General features: G+C 32.3%; 1 protein-coding gene across 3 annotated transcripts in view; it reads left to right on the top strand.

The window, feature by feature from the left end:
* LOC132729872 (dipeptidyl peptidase 4-like) overlaps positions 1-25,511 on the top strand; it is a 168,279-nt gene that overhangs the window by 128,905 nt on the left and 13,863 nt on the right. For all 3 annotated transcript variants that reach the window (XM_060715704.1, XM_060715705.1, XM_060715706.1), the window contains exons 4-14: positions 315-412; positions 1,513-1,587; positions 15,976-16,028; positions 16,908-16,983; positions 18,284-18,410; positions 18,990-19,150; positions 19,732-19,826; positions 20,671-20,794; positions 21,527-21,568; positions 23,632-23,751; positions 24,347-24,441. In XM_060715704.1, coding sequence (XP_060571687.1) covers positions 315-412; positions 1,513-1,587; positions 15,976-16,028; positions 16,908-16,983; positions 18,284-18,410; positions 18,990-19,150; positions 19,732-19,826; positions 20,671-20,794; positions 21,527-21,568; positions 23,632-23,751; positions 24,347-24,441 — 1,066 coding nt within the window. The remainder of the gene's footprint in view (positions 1-314; positions 413-1,512; positions 1,588-15,975; positions 16,029-16,907; positions 16,984-18,283; positions 18,411-18,989; positions 19,151-19,731; positions 19,827-20,670; positions 20,795-21,526; positions 21,569-23,631; positions 23,752-24,346; positions 24,442-25,511) is intronic.

Consider the following 25,511-nt stretch of genomic DNA (forward strand, 5'->3'; position numbering starts at 1 on the left):
ACATAAATCAGCTTCAGTCGTTTACAGTAAAAATGAACATTAATTAATTTTCATGGATTAATGAATATTAATTTATGACTGTACATTAATGAATATTAATTAAATACTATGGACAGCAATACATTCATATTTGAATAATATACATAAATTAAAAAAAAATCAATTATTTCCATAGATAAATGAAAATAAATATTCATTTATTGCCACTGATATGTAAATTTTAATTAATTACCATCGTATTATTAATTTTAGCTAAATAGCTACCATGTATTAATGAATATTAATTATCATGAATGAATATTCATAAATTACAGATGTTGACGCCTTTTATTACAAGAATGATGATGGTGCTGTTTTACGATATAATTGCTCAACTAACTCCTCCAATATTATTATGGATAACTCCACATTTGTAAGTAACCCCATATTATTATTGATAACTCCACAATTGTAAGTAGCCCCATATTATTATGGATAACTCTATATTTGTAAGTAGCCCCATATTATTATGGATAATTAAAGATTTGTAAAGTGCTTAATATTGTTATTGATAACTCCATATTTGTGAGTAACCCCATATTATTATGGATAACTCCACATTTGTAAGTAGTCCCATATTATTATGGATAACTCCACATTTGTAAGTAACCCCATATTATGATGGATAATTAAACATTTGTTAATTGCTTAATATTGTTATTGATAACTCCATATTTGTAAGTAACGTCATATTAATATGGATACATTGTAACTCAACATTAAATTTTGTAAGTAGCCAATATTATTATGGATAATTCCAAATGTGTAAGTTGCCCCATATTATTATGGATAACTCCACTTTGTAAGTACATGAAGCCAGTTTTATTATGGATAATTCTACGTTAATAAGTGGCCAAATATAATAATCGATAACTCCACATTTGTAAGTTGCCCAATATCATTATGGATAACTCCACTTTGCAAGTACGTGTAGCCAGTTTTATTATGGATAACTCCACATTTGTAAATAGTCCGAATTATTATGAACATTCCAAATTTGTAATAGCCCCATATTATTATGGATAACTCCACATTTGACGTTGCCCAGTATTATTATTGATAACTCCACGTTTTTTTTTAAGTTGCCCAGTATTATTATTGGTAGCACTTCATTTTTAGTATTATTATCCATATTATTATGGATAACTCAACATAAGTAAGTTGCCAAATATTATGATGGTTTACTCCACATTTGTAACGGCAATTAAGCCATTTTGGCGTTGTAGATTTTACTTAGATATTTTCAATATGATATAATAAGCGGTACTATGTGATGAACAGAATCTAAAATTTAATGTGAATTGCATCCCAGAAATATTATGAAGCTGGTCTCTTTATAATGATGGAATTAGTCATTCTGTATTTTACAGTACTAGAGACGGTTGTGTAGACAATGTCGGCAAAGGTGCTTTTTTGCGCAAAATGTCTGAGATTGATTATATTGTTTTGTTTTATTTTATTTTTTCCTACTAGAAAGAGTTGGAAACTTCCAGTTATACTATATCGCCTGGAGAATATTTTGCATTGCTGCCTTATGAAATCAAAAAGGTAAACCCTTTATACACATATTGTGTTGCACATGCACACATACAAAAAAAAATATGATATAAAGAGAAAATAAAATAACATAGTGTGTCATAGTTACAACTCTTACAGTGTAGTTTCTACAGTGTACTTAAACATGTGGCATGAGAATTATTTATAAAACTTTATACATATTTGTAAGGTCCGTTTTCATTGGGCATTTGTGTTGTATACAGTACTTGTTTATAGTATATTTTTATTATGGTGGCTGATTTGATACGCTTTTGTGCGTCTGGTTGGCGCTAGCGACAACACGACAAAGCGCCAAACGGCGCGTTGTCGGACTTTCGTCTTGCCTTCCTGTCGCTAACAATGCACGCCAAATGGCGCGTTGTCGTGTGGCGTTTTGTCGCGATGTCACATTGTCGCTCGATTCAAATCGAAGGATTGGGTTATAAGCCAAGCGACAGGGCGCATCATGACAACGCGCCGCACGCCAACGCGCCGTTTGGCGTGCTTCGCTAGAGACAAGACGACAGTGTGACAACGCGCCGTTTTGCACTTTGACGTGTTGTCGCTGACGACAAGACGAAAGTTCGACAACGCGTCGTTTGGCGCTTTGTCGTGTTGTCGGTAGTGCCAACTAGACGCACTAAATCGTACCAAATCAGCCACCATAATTTATAATACAAATACATGTACTGCACTTTTGTAACGTCTGTAGCAACGCTATATGTCGCAACGCCGCGATATGTCGCAACTAACGCTAAATGTCGCAACGCTGACGCTATATGTCGTAATCAACGCTATATGTCGCAATCGCCTGCCGCTAAATGTCGCAACGTTGCCGCTATATGTCGCACAAAAATTGATTGCCGCTAAATGTCGCAACCCCTTGACGCTAAATGTCGCACTTGGTAGGAAAGTAACAGATGGAACTGACACAAAAAGTAAGTGTTAAAACATTTAAAGTTTATACCATTTACACATGAAAACATATCCTATTAACCAAACAAAAGTTGTATTTCGCGGTCTATGGCAAAAACCTTGTGTGGCCATAGAAACAGTTTTTGATTAAAGGGATGGATTTGGTTCTCAACAACGGACCAGGTTATTTGACATAACTGAGCAAACCGCTTGTTAATGCTAAGGGGGAACTATATCTTAACATTTTATGTTAAAAGCTGTCATTATAAATAGTGGTCGAATAGCCCAGTCTAGGTAATTCGAATTTGGTATTTGTCCAGAGCAGATATATACTTATGTATTGAGTAATAAAATGTGAAACATCAGTGTGTTCTCTCTCCGTTATACGACAGGGGATACAACAATATTTTGATATCCGAAGTACTGTGTCCAATTTCTCATATTATACTGCGCTTTGTTTAAGCCTCGTTTTTTCTCCGTTACATGGATACTTTTGTAATGGTTTGATATTGTAGCTTCATTTTTACTTCAACATGGTTTCGTTTGTGGCGTTTTCATAATGAAGTATCATTTTCATTGTTATAATGATACATTTGCCTTGTTTTACCATTACATGAAATACTTTGTAAAGTTTTCCTTATTGCAGCCTGGTTTTCAGTGTCACATTTCCTTATTGTAGCCTCGTTTTCATTATAATAGGGTTACTATAGTCTCTTTTCCTGCGTTTAACTGTAACGCGAATACGTTTCCTTACTGTTGCCTTGTTTACACTGTAACGCGGATATGTTTGTGACGTTTCCTTACTGTTGCCTTGTTTTCACTGTAACGCGGATACGTTTGTGACGTTTCCTTACTGTAGCCTCGTTTTCACTGTAACGCGGATACGTCTGTGACGTTTCCTTACTGTTGCTTCGTTTTCACTGTAACGCGGATACGTTTGTGACGTTTCCTTACTGTTGCTTCGTTTTCACTGTAACGCGGATATGTTTGTGACGTTTCCTTACTGTAGCCTCGTTTTCCCTGTAACGCGGATACGTTTGTGACGTTTCCTTACTGTTGCCTCGTTTTCACTGTAACGCGGATACGTTTGTGACGTTTCCTTACTGTAGCCTCTTTTTCATTGTTACATGGTTACGTTTGTGACGTTTGTTACTGTAGCCTCGTTTCCATTGTTACATGGTTACGTTTTATGACATTTCTTTACTGTAGCCTCGTTTTCATTGTTACATGGTTACGTTTGTGACGTTTCTTTATTGTAGCCTCGTTTTCATTGTTACATGGTTACGTTTGTGACGTTTCTTTATTGTAGCCTCGTTTTCATTGTTACATGGTTACGTTTGTGACGTTTCTTTACTGTAGCCTCGTTTTCATTGTTACATGGTTACGTTTGTGACGTTTCTTTACTGTAGCCTCGTTTTCATTGTTACATGGTTACGTTTGTGACGTTTCTTTACTGTAGCCTCGTTATGGTTACTGTAGCCTCGTTCTCATCGTAACATGGTAACGTTTATGATGTTTTCTTCCTGTAAACCTCGTTTGTTTTCACTATATCATGGATACGTTTATGACGTTTCTTTACTGTAGCCTCGTTTTCATTGTTACATGGTTACGTTTGTGACGTTTCTTTACTGTAGCCTCGTTTTCATTGTTACATGGTTACGTTTGTGACGTTTCTTTACTGTAGCCTCGTTTTCATTGTTACATGGTTACGTTTGTGACGTTTCTTTACTGTAGCCTCGTTATGGTTACGTTTGTGACGTTTACCTTCTGTAGCCTCGTTCTCATCGTAACATGGTAACGTTTATGACGTTTTCTCCCTGTAAAGCACGTTTTCACTATTACATGGATTCGTTTGTGACGTTTCTTTACTGTAGCCTCGTTTTCATAGTTACGTTTGTCACGTTTCCTTTACGTGGCCTCGTTTGTATTGCAATATGGTTACGTTTGTGACATTTTCTAATTACATGTATATTCTCGTTTTGATCGAAACAAGGACACGTTTGTGAATGGTTACTCTATTTCATGATTTACATGAACACGAACACGTTTATGACATTAAATTATTATCTCATATTCTCCCTTACGAAAGCCTAATAGTGTCAAATGAAATAAAAAATAAAAATACAAAGGCGTTTTAACGCGAATAAAGGCGTTATAACGCGAATCAAAAGGCGTAATAACGCGAATAAAGGCGTTATAACGCGAATCAAAAGGCGTAATTACGCAAATCAAAAGGCGTAATAACGCGAAAAAAGGCGTAGCAACCCGAATCAAAAGGCGTAATAACGCGAACAAAGGCGTTATAACGCGAATTTAACAACTTGGCACGTTAAAGAAGGGGAAGCTTCTGGAATCAGGGCATCTTTCTATATCTGTAATTGCACTATCCTCCAAAACTAAAATGACTTGTACTCTTCTGGAGGACTCGCCCATATGGGCAACCGGTGGCGAGTATAAATAAACGCAAATTCACACAGTAAGCATTGTCAAAGTTAAAATAAGTACACAAGATTTAGTACATTTTACGATTTGTCAAACACTATTTACGCTTTGACATTGTGGCAAGTGATATTTTACTCGCAAATACGCTTTTTTCTATGAAAGATCCTCAGTAACTATCATATAATAAGAATACAAATAATTGATTAAGCTCATATTGGCCTTGCTGTTTGGCTGAAGACAGCTAACGGTTTTGGCCAGAGAATTAAGGCTTTTTATATCATTGCTTTGCTGTAATGAAAATCTTAATCTGTAACGCTTCATGATAAATATTTCAATGAAATAAAATCTGACTTTTTTTCGAAAAACACATAACATTGATTCTCCACTAAACATTCAAATTAGGCTGTAAGTAATAGTGAATAATTGACATTTGCGCATAGTTACCCAGACACCTTTTTTAGTTGGTACAACTCATGTACAACATTGAACACATACTGGTTCTTTTAACATTTCACCAAAAAACTTGTAATATTTCCTGAAATTAAGTTACCAAGAATTCGAAATTTGTGCAAAAAACAGATACGTTACCATTTTTCCAATTGCTTTCAGAGACTAGATAGAAATAATTAGCATGAATATACACGATTTAGAAATTTATTATCATTCATTTCAGCATTATAGCACCAGTATATATTACAAAATATTATGCATTAATATGCGTTTTAAAAAAAATCTACGTCTAAGAATAGCTTGTGAACTTAAGCTGATGAAAATGTTTACTTATTAATCAGACTTGTTTATTCCAAATACATGAGTTACTTATAAAAAGCATTTAAGGTCAATAAAAATACTGATGTTCCATACTTATCTATTGACACAATGTAGCTCGGATTTTCTTAACAGTATAAATTTATTCCGCTCAGTGGAAACAAATATTAAATCATAGTAACGTATCTGTTTCACAGTTCTTCTATGTACAAAATAATGAAAAACCCTGAACACATAGATAGATATCCATAAAGTTTTTTAAACAACTGACCAATAAATAATATGTCTGAACCAATCCTTTAATATTAAACAGAACACACTATATCATTTAAAGTTTCTTTTAAGGTTTTATTGTTTTATGTGTAGCTTTAAAAAGTCAAATAACATTGTGACTTTAAGAAACAGATTGAACTTAACAAGGACATTTGAATAAAGACACTCATCTATTAGAATGTGTAGCAGCTAGATTAATGTGAGTGTTTCTGACATAGACAAGTGTGAATTGACATTCTCTTGTCTTTTTGGTTCATCTGCTGTTCAATTGTCTTTATTTTTTCTATATACTTTTTCTTTATATACTGGTACAATCTCGATCCTTGATTTTGTCATACTTCGTGATATGAGTAAGCCTACATGTATATGCTTATATACATTTAACAAAATTATATCAGAAACAATGGTACCGCTTAAAGAAAACCAACTTAGTACACATGTATAATAATCAAAACATATATATGTGCACCTTCAAGATTTTGAGCTATATCCAATTAGTCCATCCTACCATCGACAGAAAATCTTGTTGGACCCTGACTAAAATTTAGAAACTAACGGGCATTCATTTAAAAATACTTTAATATGTTTTTTTTTCATAAAGTTACAGGACTGTTATATATTGCCTAATCATATATTACTTATTTAAACCAAAGTTTTGTTGAATATTTAGTTATATATATTAAACAGTACTCAAATCTCATTCGAAACAGATACGTTACTATGATAAACAGATACGTTACCAGAAGTTATACAGTCCTCTACATTTTATTTTAACACAAATTTTGCAAACCAAAATGATTTCAACATATATTTATTCCAGGGAATAAAACAGTAAATCTTTATATGTTTCTTTCCTGTTTTTCAACATTTTATTTTCTAGAAAACTCAACTAATCCTTGAATTTCAAATTCCTGATTCACTTTTTTAGTTTTCCAATAAAATCGAAATCAAAGCATCATTTATTGGCTACACGTACGTTATGCTGTGATTTTTTACATGAAACCATTTCAAAATTGAGCAAAATCGGCAATTAAGATTCAAACAATAAATATTGGTAACGTATCTGTTGGTAACGTATCTGTAGGTCAAAAAAACTAAAATATATCAGATATACACAAATGTTTGCCAAATATATTGAAATATTAAGTTTTTGTAAAGTATATATTTGAATAATGCATAAATGCGATCCTACTTTAAGTACTGGTAATAGTAAAATGTTTCTCAGGTGGATATCATGGTAACTTATCTGTTTCACTTTAAAGTATAATCCAAATTGCTCTGCATCATTGCAAAGGCATTGTGGTTCTAGCATGTATATTGTAGTCAAAATTATTTTTGAATATTGAAATATGATAAAACTTGAGTTCAATAGCAAACTATTAATATGTTACAAGTTCATATTACTCTTACTCAGGTTTACCTGAAGTGAGGTAACGTATCTGTTCAATATATGAGGGACATGCATTTCAGCTGGTAACTTTTTTCAAATTCACTGTAGAAAACAATTAAAATCGCTCACTTAGACATTTAAACTAAAACTTAATACTAAAGCAGTTTTTCTTCAACACATGTTTCAGGTGAAAATATGTAAAACCAACAGTAATATGGGACCCAAGCCTGGGGACATTACATAAATGGTTGTATCATAGTTTGGAGACCTTTCTGTTGAAAATGTGTCAGGGTTAAATCGTATACATATACATGCACAGTGCGTTAACTGGAGTGCGGGTATTAGTTACCCGCACTCCAGAGCATGCCCATTGATTGGCTCATTTTTGCTGGGGTTTACATATTGTGACGGCAGTGAAAGTGAAATCGACAGAAATGTCATATTTAGATGCTCGTTCATTGGTTCATTTTTGCCGGGGTTTCATATTGTAACAACAGGGAACGTGTTTTTATGTTTGACTATGATACAAAAGAGAAAGAACACCAAAACACTCGGTAATCTGATTAATACTCGGGGGCTACGCCCCCTCGTACAAATCAGATAACCTCGTGTTTCGGTGCTCTTTCTATTACTTATACAGCACCTTTGCATGATAATATTTTCGTATAAATCCAACAGACTAAGTCATTAATTTGAATGCTTTACATACTTGACAATGTAATGAAGCAATGGAATGCCCAAAAAGTATTTTTCAACTGCAGTGCAACAAAATATACTCGAGGGACAGAATATTTTCTAATTTGCACATTTAGTGGAGAATCAATGATAACATGAATTATACTCGTACATATCGTCGCCTTATTCTAAAAATGTCCTAACTCCATTTTTACCAAAAATGAGATAACTGCACATTTATTTTAGTATTAGTTTGTTCTATCTCCAAAACAAAACTTGTGAAGATTTACGTCATACTTTTGAAGATATAGCGTCTGTATTTTGTTCTATGTCCAATGGAAAGCTTTGCTGTTAGCCTTTTTTCGTCGTATCTCCAACACATGTAACACTTTTAGGCTAATCTTTCGTGCCAGCCAATCAAGTTGAAAAATATATGTCATGTGACCTGAAGGGGCCTGACAATATAATTGTTCTAACTCCAGTGATAACAACAACAATCGTATCTAAATCAGCCAGCTTACTAGGAAAGTAACAGTTAAAAAATGATTTCTGAAGCATGTAAGTAATATATTTTAGCTTTTTATACGTTTTTATAAGTGAATTTATATTTTGTATTAGTATTTGTTTCATAGTATTATCATTCTTTTATATATATTGCTCAAAGTTTCACAATCACATAGTTTCGGATAACTATATTCGGATATTCGTATGCACTATTTGGAACTATTTGGAGTATCGAACATTGTTGTTGTTTAATTGTTAATGATAATATTTTTTCCATTTCAGGTCAGACTTACTTACATTATCAGACGTTGTCCTTACAGAAATGTTGTCTCTTAGAACTTGTGACTGCAGTTAGCAGAACTTCCATAAAACTATGGAATTTTATATCAACAACATCAAGTCTGTGGGGAAGTTTTGACTTGCCATCAGTTTCAGATAAATCATTGTTTCAAGTCTTAAAATATTCACAAAATAAATAGATATTTAACATTCCAATGGGATCGGGATACCACTGTCTTGTCAAAACATAGATTTTAAGTTTGCATGCGAGTTTCAGTGTTCTCCGGGTCATCAATGATTATATTTATTAGATAATAGCAGAATTCTTAAAGCACAATACGGCATGATCTAAAATGTTGCCGGCTCGGTTTGATTTAGCCTGTTCATGGAATGTCCAGTATCTACGTTGTGCGACAAACACCAATATGGGAGATCGCAAAATTCACTGGATGTAAAATCTTGAAAACGACGATTTTGCAATCTTGAAAGATTGTTAAAGTGACATTATGCTCATAATTTCATAATCAAATTGAGCTGAATTGACTTAATATTTCAAAAGATTGACTGTCAAAATGGTGTTTGACCAACAGTTTATATTGGAAAAAGTTTAGGATAAAATTATAAATCTGCCTTAAATATAAAAAGAACTCTAATGGACATTTACAGAAATTTCGTTTGAATCTGTGCGTTATTCATTGTTTATGTAAACTTAATTATTAAATTAAAAGGAATTATGTCAAAATGAAAACTTATTTTGATCTTCACCCATTCACTCACTATATACTCTTGGGTGGGCATAATGTCACTTTAAGAACTTGAGCAGATATTTTTTCATACGTTGATATTAAACCACAAACAATACTTGAGACTTTGAATGCATGTGGTATTGACTTTAATTGTGTGAATTAAAAAGAATTATTGGTAATATAATTTATATCTGTATCATTTAATCACAATATTAGAGATGGTTACAATCATTTCATTTTTCATAGTGGTTCAAAATATGTCAGTTTGTTTTAGCAAGTTCATTGATTAAAAATTTTGTGAAATGTTTGTTTTTCTTTTTTTATGGCACAATTTTATATTGTTATTATCGAGAAAGGCCCAAGTTGGAGATCACGTGAATGAATTTACACTTTGACATAGTAATTTACGAAGATAAAGTGATTCAGTGTCAGCGGTTCAACCACTCTGGCTGAAAATGTTCTTTAGAATGTAAAAATCTACTAATATTCTATAGTAAAATTATTACTCTTAAAAAATGCTAACTCAAAAAGTATTTACAATTTTTAGCCTTACTTTGTCATATCTCCGCAAACTCATTTTTAGAGTAATTTTTTTTATCTAAAAATAAACATTTTTGGTCCTATCTCCAAATTTTTTTTTTAATTTTTACAATTACTGCAAATTATAAAGGTATATAACAAAGTGCTTTCATCACATGTTGACATCTATAATACCAATCCAGAAGTCCACACTGTTAGGAGTTATTAAATAAAAGTTACAAAGTCTTGAACCTTTAACCCCTTTTTTCCAAAAAAGAGGAAATTGTAGATACACCATTTTTAGAATAGGGCGACGATATGTAACGACGATATTGGTTAGATATCTGTAACCACTTTTATGTTCGTCCTAAAATGCGCATGTCGAGTACGTCATAGTGAAGTTCAAATGACCATAAATACAAACATACGCACAATAGTGTATCTATTTTAAGATAATTTTAAGAACTTTATTTTTCAAAACAAAAAAATGGAACAGATGTGTAAAGAAAACATCTTTTTAATTTATTGCAACAATAATATGAATGACCACTGCCTTTCTGGCGTTAAAATGGAAAAAAACACGCATACGACTAGCAAATAAACTGTTTGTGAGAACTTCATCCTGCAAATTAAAATCTATTTAACATTTGTGACCATGGCCAATTGATCCCTTCCTCAATATAAGCAAGTTGTCTACCTTCCAAATATGAAATACACTTGTCAATAAATAAAGGCTGTAAAAGTGTAGAAATCTATTTTAGAACTGGTGACCTTGACCCAACTGAACCATAACTCCATCCAAAGGAGAATACTTCAATTCCATGTTCCTATCAAATATAAAGGAATCTTTCAAAAGAATAATGTTAAAACACCTGTAAAAATGTTAAAACCTATTTTTGGCATTGGTGACTTTGGCCTTTACCCACAGGACCCCCAACTAAACCAAAAGTAAGAGGACCTCCCTTGGCATGTTTGTATTAAACATGAAATACATAATCTTAACAATAAAGGCTTAATGAGCAAAAATGTTATAAAAAATTCACACCAGTGACCTTGACACTAGAGACCCCTTACTTCATAAAAAATACACGACCATAAATGGTATCCACCTACCAGATACGGAATATATCATTAAATAAATTTTTAAGATAAATCCAACTTACCGGAATAGGTTAACCATACAAGGTCATATTTTCAAAGTGAAAAAAAGGAATATAACTAGGGAAAATGGATGGCAATATCATGAACTTTTTCAAAATAAGTAAGTGTGGAAATAATAAAGCCATAAGTATAGACAGTACTTAAATAAATCCAACTTGCCGGTTTAGGTTAACGATATACATTCTCAAACTGCTGAAAATGAAAATAACTTGATTAGAATTTATGCAATAATTATGTTACTTGCCATGATCAAGTTTATTGTATTGATTAATAAATGTTTAAATTATGAAGCCCTTTGTACTAGTAGATTTTGGGAAAAATCCAACTTGCCGTTTTATTATTTTGATCGTTCCATTTTTTAAAACATGACAACAATTTTAGGCTGCCAGGCTCCCAGACTGCCAGCTTTAGGCTATTAGACAACAAAGTTAAGTGTCCTAGTGGCCTAAAGGTAAAGGCTTTTTCCATAAGCATGCATGTGTATTTGCTTTTGCATGACTTTCATAGTGATTTTACTGTATTTTAAATTGTTTCCATATTTATAATATAAGTCACTAACTTAAAGCTACTAGGCTGCCGACTCTAAGCTGTTAAATTGCCAACTTCAGGTTGCAAAGCTGACATCGATAGGCTGTTAGGATGTTAGGCGGCCTCCTCAGGATACTAGGCTACCAACGTAAAGCTTACAGGGCGATAGGCAAACTCTTAAGGTCCAGGTCGTCAGCAATTAAGGCTTCCTCTTCCGACAGCGAGACAATTCGCCTCCTCAGTCAACTAGGCCATCAGACTGCCACCTCAGGCAGCCTGTCTCTTCTGCCATTTTACAGACACAATTGTACTAAACTTTTTACAGAACAATGCCAATTTTGCAGTTTCATACAAATAGTAGACACTTGTATAATTATCAATATGTACTTGCATAAGATCAGCTAAAAATCGAACGCAAAACAATATACATTTATTTACAAGATGAGTTTTATCGCCGCCTTAATTGTAGCGCAGTTCCATATATAATAAATTCACTCGCTTTCAAATTGAGTAGGCAGATTTAATTAATATGATACAACAATAAAACTTAAGTTCAACATAAAATTACATCTTGCGACATTTAACGGTAGTGTTGCGACATTTAACGGTAAGGGAAATTCGTGCGACATTTAACGTTAACATTGCGACATTTAACGTCAAATGGTTTTGCGACATTTAGCGGCGGTTGCGACATTTAGCGTCAATGGTACGACATTTAGAGGCAAGTGCGACATTTAGCGGCGTTGCGACATATAACGGCGCCACAGACATAAATCGCAAAATTATTCATTTCCAAAATGTTAACATACGAGTATGTCAGTGCGGTTTTGGGACTACTTTCTGAGCCAACTATACTAAAGCGAATGGAATAGATTATATTTTTCTTATAAGTTTCGTTTTCATCGTTACATAGATATGTTTGTTACGCGTTTTGTTAAAGTCTAATAGATTCTAGTACATTTGTTACGTTTTGTCATTGTAGTCTCGTTTGCATTGTAACATGCCGTTTGTGAAGTTTTCTTGTTGTTTTCTTGTTATTATCGTAACATAGTTACGTTTGTAACATCTTCTTCCCGTAGTTTCATTTTCAATGTTACATATATACGTTCGTGACGTTTTCTTATTGTAGCCTCGTTTTTATTGTAATTGAAACATGCTCACGTTTTTGACGTTTTGATATTGTAGCCTCGTTTTAAAACTGACATGGTTACGTTTGTGACGTTTTCTTATTGTTGCCTCGTTTTCGTCGTTACACGGTTGCGTTTGGGACGTTTTTTTCTTTAGCCTCATTTTCACTGGTTCATAGATACGTTTGTGACGTTTTCTAACTGTCGCCTCGTTTTCAGCTCTAAGTTTGCGTAGCATCGCTTTCATCGAAACAGGGTTTGTTTAAGTCACGTTTTCATCAGAAAACGAATGCGTTTGTGAATGGTAATATTATGTTCACATTTACATGTATTAAGTTGTTGTCTTATTATCACCCTTTGATGATTTATCTAACGACAAATTGGATGTATAATTCAATCGATATTTGAATTATTCTTAATTTGTCGCACACAAGAAAAAATGAACATTCGGTTCATGCTTATTGAATTATCATTATTAATATACATCTAGATATCTAATACATACGATTTTATGTCTGGTTGCTTTTAACATATTATGACATAATTCATGGAGGATATTCAAGTGTTTTCTATAAATACAGGATTTATTTTCATCTAGTGGCAAAACAATAATTATTTTATGAGTGGCGGTAGCCATAAATGAAAAATGATAATTTCCATACCACAAGATGATAATAAATCCTGTATTTATAGAAAAAAAACTTGAATTGTCTGTTTATCATATAGATTTCTCTTTTCTTTTTTTTGACATTACAATTTGAAAGAATTCTCCTTAAATTATGTGTATTGTCTGAATTTAGGAGAAAGTAGTCCGGCAAGACAGCAGTGAAAATACGGAAAATATATTTCACTACAGTGAAAAATAGCTTTTTACAGTGAAAATACTAAAATTGAAAATACGCATTTTATTTCATCAGTATTTCTCAATATTTCACTTATAAGTATATGATAAAACAATTTCTTTTTGGCTTGATTTTTAGTTTCTCTATTTTTTTCATGGGTCAGCCTATAACCTCTATATGTAAACGGATAAAAGAATACCTCTATTTATTTATTTTTATTCATTTTTGTATTTATTTATTTATCTAATTGTTGTTGTTGTTGTTTTCTAGTGGGGGAGTAAGCAGTTGACAGTATGCAATTGACAGTAAGCAGTTGACAGTAAGCAGTAGGCAGTTAACAGTAGGCAGTAGTTAGTCAGAAGTAGACAGTAAGCAGTCAACAGTTGGCTGTCGTTTATGGAAATCCATGTTATAGTCCATGCATTTATTAATTTATCAGTGAATTCCTTTAAATGTTGTTCTAAGAATATATTTGTACCTGTAAACTATTTAAGTAAATTAGGAGGCAGAAAAATACCAAGGGTCCAACCGGGTTTTGAACCACAGACCTCTTGGTCCGTAGACGGACACCTCAACCACGTCGTTAAAGGGTTAATCTAACAGCAAGGCTGATGGAAGTGGCCTATATACCTACAACCACTACACTCCTCCCCTCTTTACTTTTCAGAGCTAGCCAGCTCTCCTGAATGTCACTCCCTGCTTACCGAATGAGTCCGTCAAACACTTCTGACACCATTTAAGTAAATTAGGAGGCAGAAAAATACCAAGGGTCCAACCGGGTTTTGAACAACAGACCTCTTGGTCCGTAGGCGGACACCTCAACCACATCGCTAAAGGGTTTACTCAACAGCAAGGCTGTTGGAAGTGGCCTATATACCACTGCACTATGTTGTGCATGACCTCCAGAACGGCAACTACTTCGGCAACTGAATAATTTTTTGACCAATACAGTTGTAATAGGTCGTCCATTTTTATTTTAATGCTATAGGCAGTGAATAATAAGTAGTAAGCCGTAAGCAGTTGACAGTAAGCAGTAGGCAGTCAACATTTGGCAATTCCATAGTATATTGATTCATTAATGTTCCCAAAGAAATATTGAGATAAATATAAAAAGTTATGAAAGTATAACAATTCTGTCATAAACCTAAATCAATACACCGCATAGTTACGAATATCGATCAACAGATTAATTGGGTATTATTTAATACTTACATGTAGTAAAGCCTATCTAGTCAGATTATGAACAGGTATAATATAAAATATATATTAAGATATAGTTCCCCCTTAGCATTAACAAGCGGTTTGCTCAGTTATGTCAAATAATATATTAACAAATATACATGTATATCCAAATGTTTTTGTTGATACATTTTGTGAGAAAGACATCCTCAATGAGAAAGTTTGATCTCACACCTGGTCCGTGGTTGAGAACCAAATCCATCCCTTTTATCAAAAACAGTTTCTATGGCCATATAAGGTTTTTGCCATAGACCGCGAAATACAACTTTTGTTTGGTTACTAGGATATGTTTTCATGTGTAAATGGTATAAACTTTAAATGTTTTAACACTAACTTTTTGTTTCAGTTCCATCTGTTACTTTCCTACCAAGTGCGACATTTAGCGTCAAGGGGTTGCGACATTTAGCGGCAATCAATTTTTGTGCGACATATAGCGGCAACGTTGCGACATTTAGCGGAATGCGATTGCGACATATAGCGTTGATTGCGACATATAGCGTCAGCGTTGCGACATTTAGCGTTAGTTGCGACATATAGCGGCGTTGCGACATATAGCGTTGCTACAACGTCGCTTAAACAATGGATAATGTGACGTTTATACAATAAACATTATAATACTGCAGGTTTGTAACATCGCTTTTCATTGGATAATCGTGACGTTTATATTATTAAAAAGTACTTCATAACTTCACAGCAGCCGTGTACAAAGTTGATTATCCAATGAAAAGCATCGTTACAAACGTACATAACTATAACTAATAATACATACGACTGCTGCGAATTTATGAATATATCAAAGAAAGCAATATCGAAATATTTTAAATTCGATATAGACAATTTTAATAAGTAATGTGACTGTGAACGGAACAGTGGTGGGTTATATAACTGGAGTCGCCGGGTCATATAATATATCTTTATCACGATTGTCATTAATAAGACATATCGTATATGACGCATTTATATATAACGTTGCTGTTTCTTTTACTTCACAGATATATAGACATTCCTCTAGTAAAAAATACAAAGTTGTGAATTTACAAACTAAGTAAGTATATATAGGTAAACCTTTTTTGTCTTACATTACGTCATGACTTTATGCATTCCTATTGATAAGAAACAACAATAAACAATTTCCTATCTGTTTCATGCAGATAAAATCTGTGATAACTTGATAAACTCCCGTATGAATTTGATTTATTTATCGATTTTATTATCATCGATGTAATTATCAATTTTTTATAAATTATCTCCCGCTTTAGAGATATCAAAGCTGCATGTCTCAAGCTTAGCCAAAATTTTTCAAGAAAATCAAACTTTAGAAAAATTTACTCAAGAAAACTTTAGAAAATTTACTCAAGAAAGATTAAAGAAAAGTGAAAAGTGTAAAGATTGAAATAATGATTTACATGCTATGTGATATTAATGTCCGGTTTTTGCAGTATTTTATCGCCATATATCTACTGCGGGACTAACGCAGAAGGGGTTATTTTCGTATATTTTGATCTTTATTTGGAAATTTACTTGGATTTTAAGTATCGTTTGTAATGCATTAATCACTTGCTTTTTTTCACTCTAATAAAAACAAAACAAAAACTCTTCATCTCTATTTTTATGGAAAAAATGTTGTTGAGATCTTTTTTTTCTCTACAGAATGCCGCTTTGCGGAATTTTTTACTGTATTGTGTGACTTAATATAGATCGTGTTCATTAAAGCAATAGCAATATAAATGTACCAAAAATATAAAACTTTTACAACTTATATTATCTAAGATAGACTGTGCAAGAAAATGTTCTACAAAGCTGAAGTATAATGCTAAGGGCATCATCACAACTATAAATTATTGTTTTTCTTTATTATATGAGTTCTTAAAAATTTGAGAATTTGCTCTTATTATTATAATTATGACTTTTTTCTGCTGAATAGAGATGCTACAAATTTACAAGGACCAAGAGGCCAGACATTCCAGTATGTATCCTGGTCACCAACCGTGGACGGTGTGGTAGGTGCTTTTGTACATTTTGCTATCATTTTAACGAAAAAAAAATAATTTTACAATGTTTATCAAATATTGAACGTATAAAAAGGATTTAAAGAAACGAGATAACTAGTATTTCATTTATATGAAAATTTGTTCGGAAGTAGAACTTTATGATCTACTCAAAAATTTTATATAATTATACTTTTTATAGAGCATGTACATTCTTTTTGATAGAGGTTTTACTCCCTTTACATGGGAAGGGAATATATAGACGCTCGGATATCTATCTGTTAATATACATATACTCATAAATGAAAGAATTAGACATATTGATGAAATGAAATCCAAATTTTCATTTTCCCGTATTTACACTGTAAACAAATATTTTTCAATGTACAGTGAAATGCATTTTTCTATGATTTCTTGCAGGACTACTTTCTTCTTAATTCAGCTAATACACAAAATTAAAGGGGAAATATTTCAAATCGTTAAGTCATGAAAATGGAGAAAAAAGTATATTATTAACAGAAAAGGTTTTTTTTACCTTCATCGCGTGTTGTGATGATCTTTTTAATATGTAATATAATATAATAATATAATATTTTACTGGTGGCTCCCGCTACCCGTGAAATATTGATATCTATACCACACGATGGAAATAAATCGGCATTTAGAGAAAAAAAAACTTGTATGTGCTCTATATATACCCCTTTCCCATGATGAGAACAGACAAATACTTCTAAAATACCTCTGTATTTGCTAGCCTATGTATCAAACTTGTATGTAAAGATAAATTTTTAATAGCTATTATTTCACAGGTGCACTGTGTAAGATAAAATTCTGGAAATTTTTGTTTATTTTACTATTATATCGTTTGTACTTTATCTCTTCTACAAGGATTCTTTCTAAACTAAACAACAGAAATATATATGAGCTGCGTCACGACAAAACCAACATAGTGGGTTTGCGACCAGCATGGATCCAGACCAGCCTGCGCATCCGCGCAGTCTGATCAGGATCCATGCTGTTCGTTATCAGTTTCACTACTTGTAAGTTGTAATAGAGTTGGTAAGCGAACAGCATGGATCCTGATCAGACTGCGCGGATGCGGAACTGGTGTTCATGTCCGTCTATTACTTACGATATACTGCCGGGATGAAAGTGTGTTACTCTGGCACGGCATTTGATATACAAATGTAGTTGCTCGTATACCGCAGCTACTGTTGCTATAATACCGTGACTATAGTACAGTCACCATGGTGTAATTACTATGATACGGTTACCATGGTACAGTTGCTATGATATAGTTGCTATGTTTCAGGTGTTTGTTCAGGATAATGACGTATATTATAGACGTAATATATATGGCGAAGAAGGTGAATTCCGTGTAACAACCACTGGTAAACCAGATGAAATTTTTAATGGTGTACCAGACTGGGTATTTGAGGGTAAATATCAATAAAACTGTGATTTCTACAAAACAATGTAATGCTCTAAATGTAAAGGACAAAGAAATAGAAATTATAAACGGAAAAATCTGTAAAGGATAATAAAAACGTACTCGGAATTAAATTGAATATCGATTTTTGTGCGATTCTTAGCCCAATTTGGGTGAAAAACGTTGCAACGCTTTTCATCTTTATGTAATTTTGCACAATTAAATGATTATTATGGAAAACGTGATGAGGGAATGATCTAAAAATCTTCAAACAAGTTATAAGTCAAGAACAAATGGTTCACAAATCCCGGAAAAACTATTTCCAGTCCTATCGTCTCAAAATCCTCAGTTGAGTCCCTTTAAAATTCGTTTTTGTTTTCGTTTTTTCACTTCACATATCTTTTTTTGTTCGTTAATAAGACCAAAATCAAGTAGCATTGGTTTGTATGTTCAAAAGGGTTATGTATACAAAACACTATTATTATTACAGAAAAAGCGCTTACTTTTGTAAATGCTTCAAAATTAAGTAATGAACAATAGGGGTTGAATGTTATTTCTAAATATTACATATTTTTTCTTTCTATTTCAGAGGAAATATTATTCACAGACAATGCAATTTGGTGGTCACCTTCGGGTCATTATTTTGCGTTTGCTTCATTTAATGACTCAGAAATAGGCTTGTTTGATCTTACATATTACGGCGATTTAAAGAACCAGTATGTTGAAAATAAGAAATTATTATACCCTAAGGTAAGTAAAATTTACATTGTTTTCCAGGGGATGTCCAAACTACTTTCCCCACACCGTTTTAGGTTCGAAAAACGTGCATTTACGGCGCGTGGTCACGAAAATTTATCCGTTTATGTATGTTTTCGTCTCCGTTCATGTATGCCTGCTTGCGCAAATTTTATGCAAGAATAATATTTACATTACTGAGCATTACAAGATAAAGATGTTTTTGGCAGTATAATTATCCAGACAATGTTCTAAAAAATCATTATCATTGGAGAGGCACTAATTTTCGTGGTTTCCATAGATAGGTCTAATCACAAATTAAGATCCAGCGCAGTTTTATTACGTTGGCTATAAGATTAATTTAGAATTATATTATTTGCATCTTACTATTGTGCAAAAACAGAAGTCAACAAATGAAGAAAACAACACGAAAAAGTTCTCTGTTTTTTGGGGTTTTTTTTTTTTGGGGGGGGGGGTTTGTGTTTTTTTGCGGGGGGTGTTTTTTTCTTCTTTTTTTGACAAACAAATATGCCCACGAAATTATGTGATTTCACAGAATACAATATTTTGGTTAACTTTCTTGTTCATAATTTCAGGCTGGCACAACAAACCCAACATTTTCGTTACATATATTCAACACACATACAAACGCAACTATAAATATAGATGCGCCCGAAGCTCTCCGAGATATGTAAGTATCCCTTTGAAACCTGAAAATTAAATATTTACTTTACACTACACTTAGTTTTTGGCATGTTGAATCGATATAATTTCAACTTTTATATTTTCATTATAGTGTATACATTTGGTCATGTGAACAGTACATTGTTCCAATAGGAGTAGAGTTTACAGTACATTTGACATATTTTCATTGTATTGTTCTTTGTTAGTAAATTGTATGTTGTATTGTTACATTTGAAGTCAAGGTTACAGTACATTGTACATGTTTTCGTAGTTTTGTGTACAGAACTTGTAAATATCGGCAATCTTTCCCCTGTCAAATCATTGGACAAGTCATGAATGGACATGATATAAAATGTTATTAATGACGTCATCGTCGAAAGTCTTAAATAGCATTTTACTCTATCTCCACTGCATGAATAACATCTAACAATACATTTCTCTAGAACATTAGAGCTCTTATTCAGTTAGAAATGTAATTCTAACTAACCTAAAAATTCTTTCATATGTCACGTGACTGATTCTGTCTAAAACACGAAGTAGGATGATGTTAACAATTATTACAAGAATAACACACTTGTTCTGTTTCCAAAAAAACAACACCAAAAATCAACAAAACACGCAAACATCCAAAACCATGGTAACAAATTAATCAAAAGAAAAAAAACACATTTTCGAATTCAGCATATGTCGTAAAACAATATGCTGTTGTTCAGATTGCCCAGAAATAAACAAGTTATAAAATGGTTTACTTTGGGAGCGATTTTCTCAACATTTAGAAAATGATAGTTGGAGTCTCGTGCCAATAACAATACGCTTCTGCAAATATATGTTTGAATTTATTTTATTTTCAGCGATCATTATTTCACGAGAGTCACGTGGCAGAATGATGACCATGTTCAGATAATATGGTTAAATAGACCACAAAATATGTCAATAATAACTATATGTAGTGCTCGAGATGGATCCTGCATTGAGGTAAGTGCGAGTGCCATTTTACTAAAGTTCGGATCTACTTATTTCTTCCATATAGATCTGATGACCACCGTGTACGTTTCGCCTTGTTTCAATAATTCAGATTTTCCGAAAAAGCTATTTGTAGCAATGCAATCAAACAGGTTTTTACAGATAGGGAATCAAAATACCGTTTCTGTGGAAGTAAAACAAATTGTTGATTTTTGTTAGAAAAATTTGAACATATTAACATGAAATGATGGAGTCATTTTAATGGGCAAGATTGTTTTGCCAGATTCAAGCTTATTTTTATGAAAAAAAATGAAAATGTATTAAAATGTAAAATATTGTGAAGCGAAAAAAAGACAATAATGTACGCATTGTGAACTGCAATAACAATCCTTGTAAATTAGCAAAAACATGTCAAAATATGCAAAACTATCTCTTATTACGTAAGCCAAGCAATTGAAATACGGTGATAATTTCTGCAGCATCAGCAACGTGTAAATTATTACTTGAATCTTGAACCTTCTTAATGTTCTTAAAATCTTAGTACTCACTAATCAGACCACCCTGCACATTAAGACCACTTTAGAGCAGTCCCGTCCTTGATCTTAATTGAGGGTTTTCACAGTAGATGTTTTCCAAAGTTTGATTTGTTTGAAACAATTTGACTCATATGGAGACAGGCACGCAGCATAAAATTACTAAAAGCATATAAAACATAGTCTATAACAAACTTTTTATTTATTTCAGAATTTCAGATTTACAGCACCGTCAGGCGGCTGGGTTGATTTGGTATGAATCTTGAACATTATTATCCTCGAGTATATTTATCTAATATCTGTACTAGATCATACTTTATTTACGAGTGTATTTGTTTGATAAGAGTTGATAAAAAATATATCTGTAACATAATTTACTTGTTAACGTCAAAATACCATTCTACGAGTATTATATAACAATTATCTCAGTTCAATGTATCAAAGACATCATGGAATAATAACACTACTGTTTTTATATACATGTTTCTTGTTTTTATTATACGCCCGTTTGAAAAACGGGACGTATTATGGGAACGCCCCTGCCGGGCGGGCGGGCGGGCGGACGGCGTCCAATTTTGTCCGGAGCATATCTCCTACACGCATAGAGGAACTTTAATGAAACTTCATAGAAATGTTCACCACTATGATATGCTGTGTCATGCTTATGAACTAGATCTGTAGAGCAAAGATCAAGGTCACACTTACAGGTCATTGATAATGCTTGTCCGGAGCAAAACTTCCACATGTATAGAGGGATTTCAATATTACTTGGCACAAATGTTCACCATTGTGAGGCGGAGTGTCGCGTGCAAGATTCAGGTCCTTGCGGCCAAAGTCAAGGTCACACATAGAGGTCAAAGTTCAGATAAAAATATGAAGATGTGTATATGGACCATTTAGTCATCATTTATTGAGGGATTGTAACACAAATGGTCATTATCAAGACTATGGCTGTGATACATATAATTTAGGTCAATATATATACAAGGTCAAGGTCACTAAAGATGATGAAATATCCAGATTTTGTAAATAGAATTTAATCAAAGGGCAACAACAAAGTTATTACTTTGTTCATAAATGACTTACACAATTACTCCCCTTGATCTACTTTCACTTTCAATTCTAAAAATAGAATTTAATCAAAGGGCATAAAATAATCCTCTTTCTTGGACTTGAGTATGTTCTAAAGAATGTAACATTTATTTACACATGTTTCATTCATTGGTCAAGATTCTTAACTGTGATAACTATGGTGTTTCTGTAGACTTGGTATTTGTTCATAAAGATCATACAGTAATTACCTTATCAAATGTAAATACTTTCTCATAGAAATTTAATTATATTTTAATTTTCAAGTAAATATCAGTTCAGCTCATTCAAAGATTAAGAATTGTAATGAAATGTATTTCCCTAGAATAAAATCTTAAATCAGAATTTTTTAGTTATTAAATTACAATTACATGTACTTTTTATCTTCCCTACTGATTTGTTTTAAGGTTCATTTAACAACACAGTGCGGCTGTGCCAAGGATAAAAACTTGCTTGCTAGATAACACTTATCCATAATGCCCCCATCTCCATCTAAAGCTTTCGTAAACGGGCGTATTTTGTGACTATGGCACCCTTGTTTTGTTTTGTTTTTGGCTGTTTTTCGTATCTACATGTACACAGCTTTATTATTTAGTTCAGTCTCCTCAACTTTATCATCTCTTAATTGAACACCACCGTGGTCTAAAAGTCTAAAAACATGAAATTAAGTTCTGAGATAACTAAGCTTGGGTTTTTAGCAGAGGAAAAAAAATGTGCAAGAAATATACACAAAATTGGTTTGAATATCGAATTTATGTGCCATTTTTGGTCGGCTTTTCATTTTTATTTATTTTCTTTTATTTTATTTTAAAATTATGCACACAAGTTGTTTCCTTGACCTACTGATCTAAAAAAAAAAAATTTCAAATCCTGCCATGTGAAAAATCGGTCGATTCCCTTTAACGTATTCAAATACGTAATCCGGATATAAAGTACAAACGTTAAGTAGGTCTGTTTTAGTCTGACTTCGGCCGACGAAGGGTCACATTGCAATTAACATTATTAATGAAATGGAAACGTGGCCTTGAATTTCGGGTTAAAATAGGATCCGTATTAAATCGGGACGAGTCACGAGATAAAGGGTAATACAGTGGCTACATATTTTAATTGTATACATTCATTATAGCAAATATGGGGAATATTTTGCGTTGTTGCTGGTTTTTTTCTGTTGTTGTTGTTCTTGTTGTGTGTCCCAAAAATTTAACATTATAATTTGTTTTTTAACAGTACGTAAATCCAACATTTACGGCTGACGGAGGTCATTATTTCCTGATATTACCACAGCGTGAGGGAGATGCGGGTTATTACCGACATATAGTAAAGATAGACGCTTCTGTAACCGTTAATGTAAGCCAAAATATTCTAGATATTACTTGAAAATATAGCTTTATAATTATATACTCGACTATAAATAATATACAAGTCTTTAACCCCGTTTACTCGTCAAACATTTTATTTTTCATTTCATCTAACAATAATTATTTTTTATGATAACTATTCGGAATAAAGGCTTTATCATTTTTATTTCATACATTTGAAATATTTACATAAAAATGAAATAAATGTATGTTTATTTATAAGTCATATGTCAGATATTTTCTACATTAAATGAAAATAGAAATTATTTCAATTTAAAAACATATGCTGATTATTATCAATTATTTTCATTATTATTATTATTATTATTATTATTATTATTATTATTATTATTATTGTTATTATTATCATTATTATTATTATTTTTAATTATTATCATTATTATTATCATTATTATTATTAGAATTATTATTAATAATAGTTATAATATTATTATCATTAATAATAATATTAATTTTTTTTATATTATTATTGTTATTATTATTATTATAATTATTATTATTATTATTATTATTATTATTATTATTATTATTATTATTATTATTATTATTATTATTATTTGCAGATTCCAGCAGGTATCTATGGTAGAACAGCTGTTATAACAACCGGTTTGTTTGACGTTATATCGATAAGTAGATACGATGAAACTGCAAAGCAAATGTAAGTTATAAAATATTTGTTATATAACGTGAATTAAAGTGGCTTGGTCTACAATTGATACATTTTTCACAAATATTTAAATTATCGATAAATACAATAGAAATTTATTATTTGCGTATTGATATAATATATTTCTCGGAAAGAAAATCAGATATTTATGAAAACGATAGAAATGTATTATTTGCATCTATTTTTATGAAATATTTCTTGGAAAAAATGTTGATTTGGTACTAAGTGATTATAGGGTTATATTGCAAATAGCCGTTTACATACGGCCATACAACCTGTCAACAATCTTTATAACGAATTTATAATACAGCAAGCATCATTTTTTAGAGAAAAATGTAAGATTTTCTTCATGAATCGACAGCAGCCGTGTATATAAACGTCACGATTATCCAATGAAAAGCTACGTTACAAACATGCAGTATTATAAAATATATGTTATAATTGACACTTACCAACATTCCCTTTTAGGGCGATCTTCTACCATATTGTATTCATACGCTCATTTTTTGGAAGTATTATTTTTTTAATTCGAACAATAATTTTTGCGACAGATAAATAGTTTTTTTACACTTTAACTACAATATATTTTTCCACTATGATATTTTAAAAGAGCCCAACTGATGTCAAAAATGTTTTAAAAAAAAAACAAGAAAAAACAACAAAAACAACAAAATTTAAAATTCTTGCATAGATCAAGTGCAGCACTTCAGTTATGAAATAGTGATTTTTGTGCGATTCTAAGCCCAATTTGAGAGTAAAGCGTTGCTGTTTTTGTCTTTTCTATGTTCATTTTGCACAATAGAAATTTAGAAATTATTATTTTGCAAAAAAGGGGTGAGGAAGTTGTCTGAAAATTTGCACACAAGTGTTTGGTTCAAACCTACTTCAAATACTACACATATATTGAAAAGATATTCCAATCTCGTCATGTCAAAAAACTTCAGTGGTGTCCCTATAAGGAAATTGAAGGAAACGGTCATCCTTTTTCTAAATTTTATACTTACATCTGTAATAAACGACCCCATTTATATTATACCTGATTCAGTTTTCGAAAGGCAAAC

Source organism: Ruditapes philippinarum, unplaced genomic scaffold (assembly GCF_026571515.1).
Source record: "Ruditapes philippinarum isolate M1 unplaced genomic scaffold, ASM2657151v2 ctg3532_1_1_1_1, whole genome shotgun sequence".
Taxonomy (NCBI): Eukaryota; Metazoa; Mollusca; class Bivalvia; order Venerida; family Veneridae; genus Ruditapes; species Ruditapes philippinarum.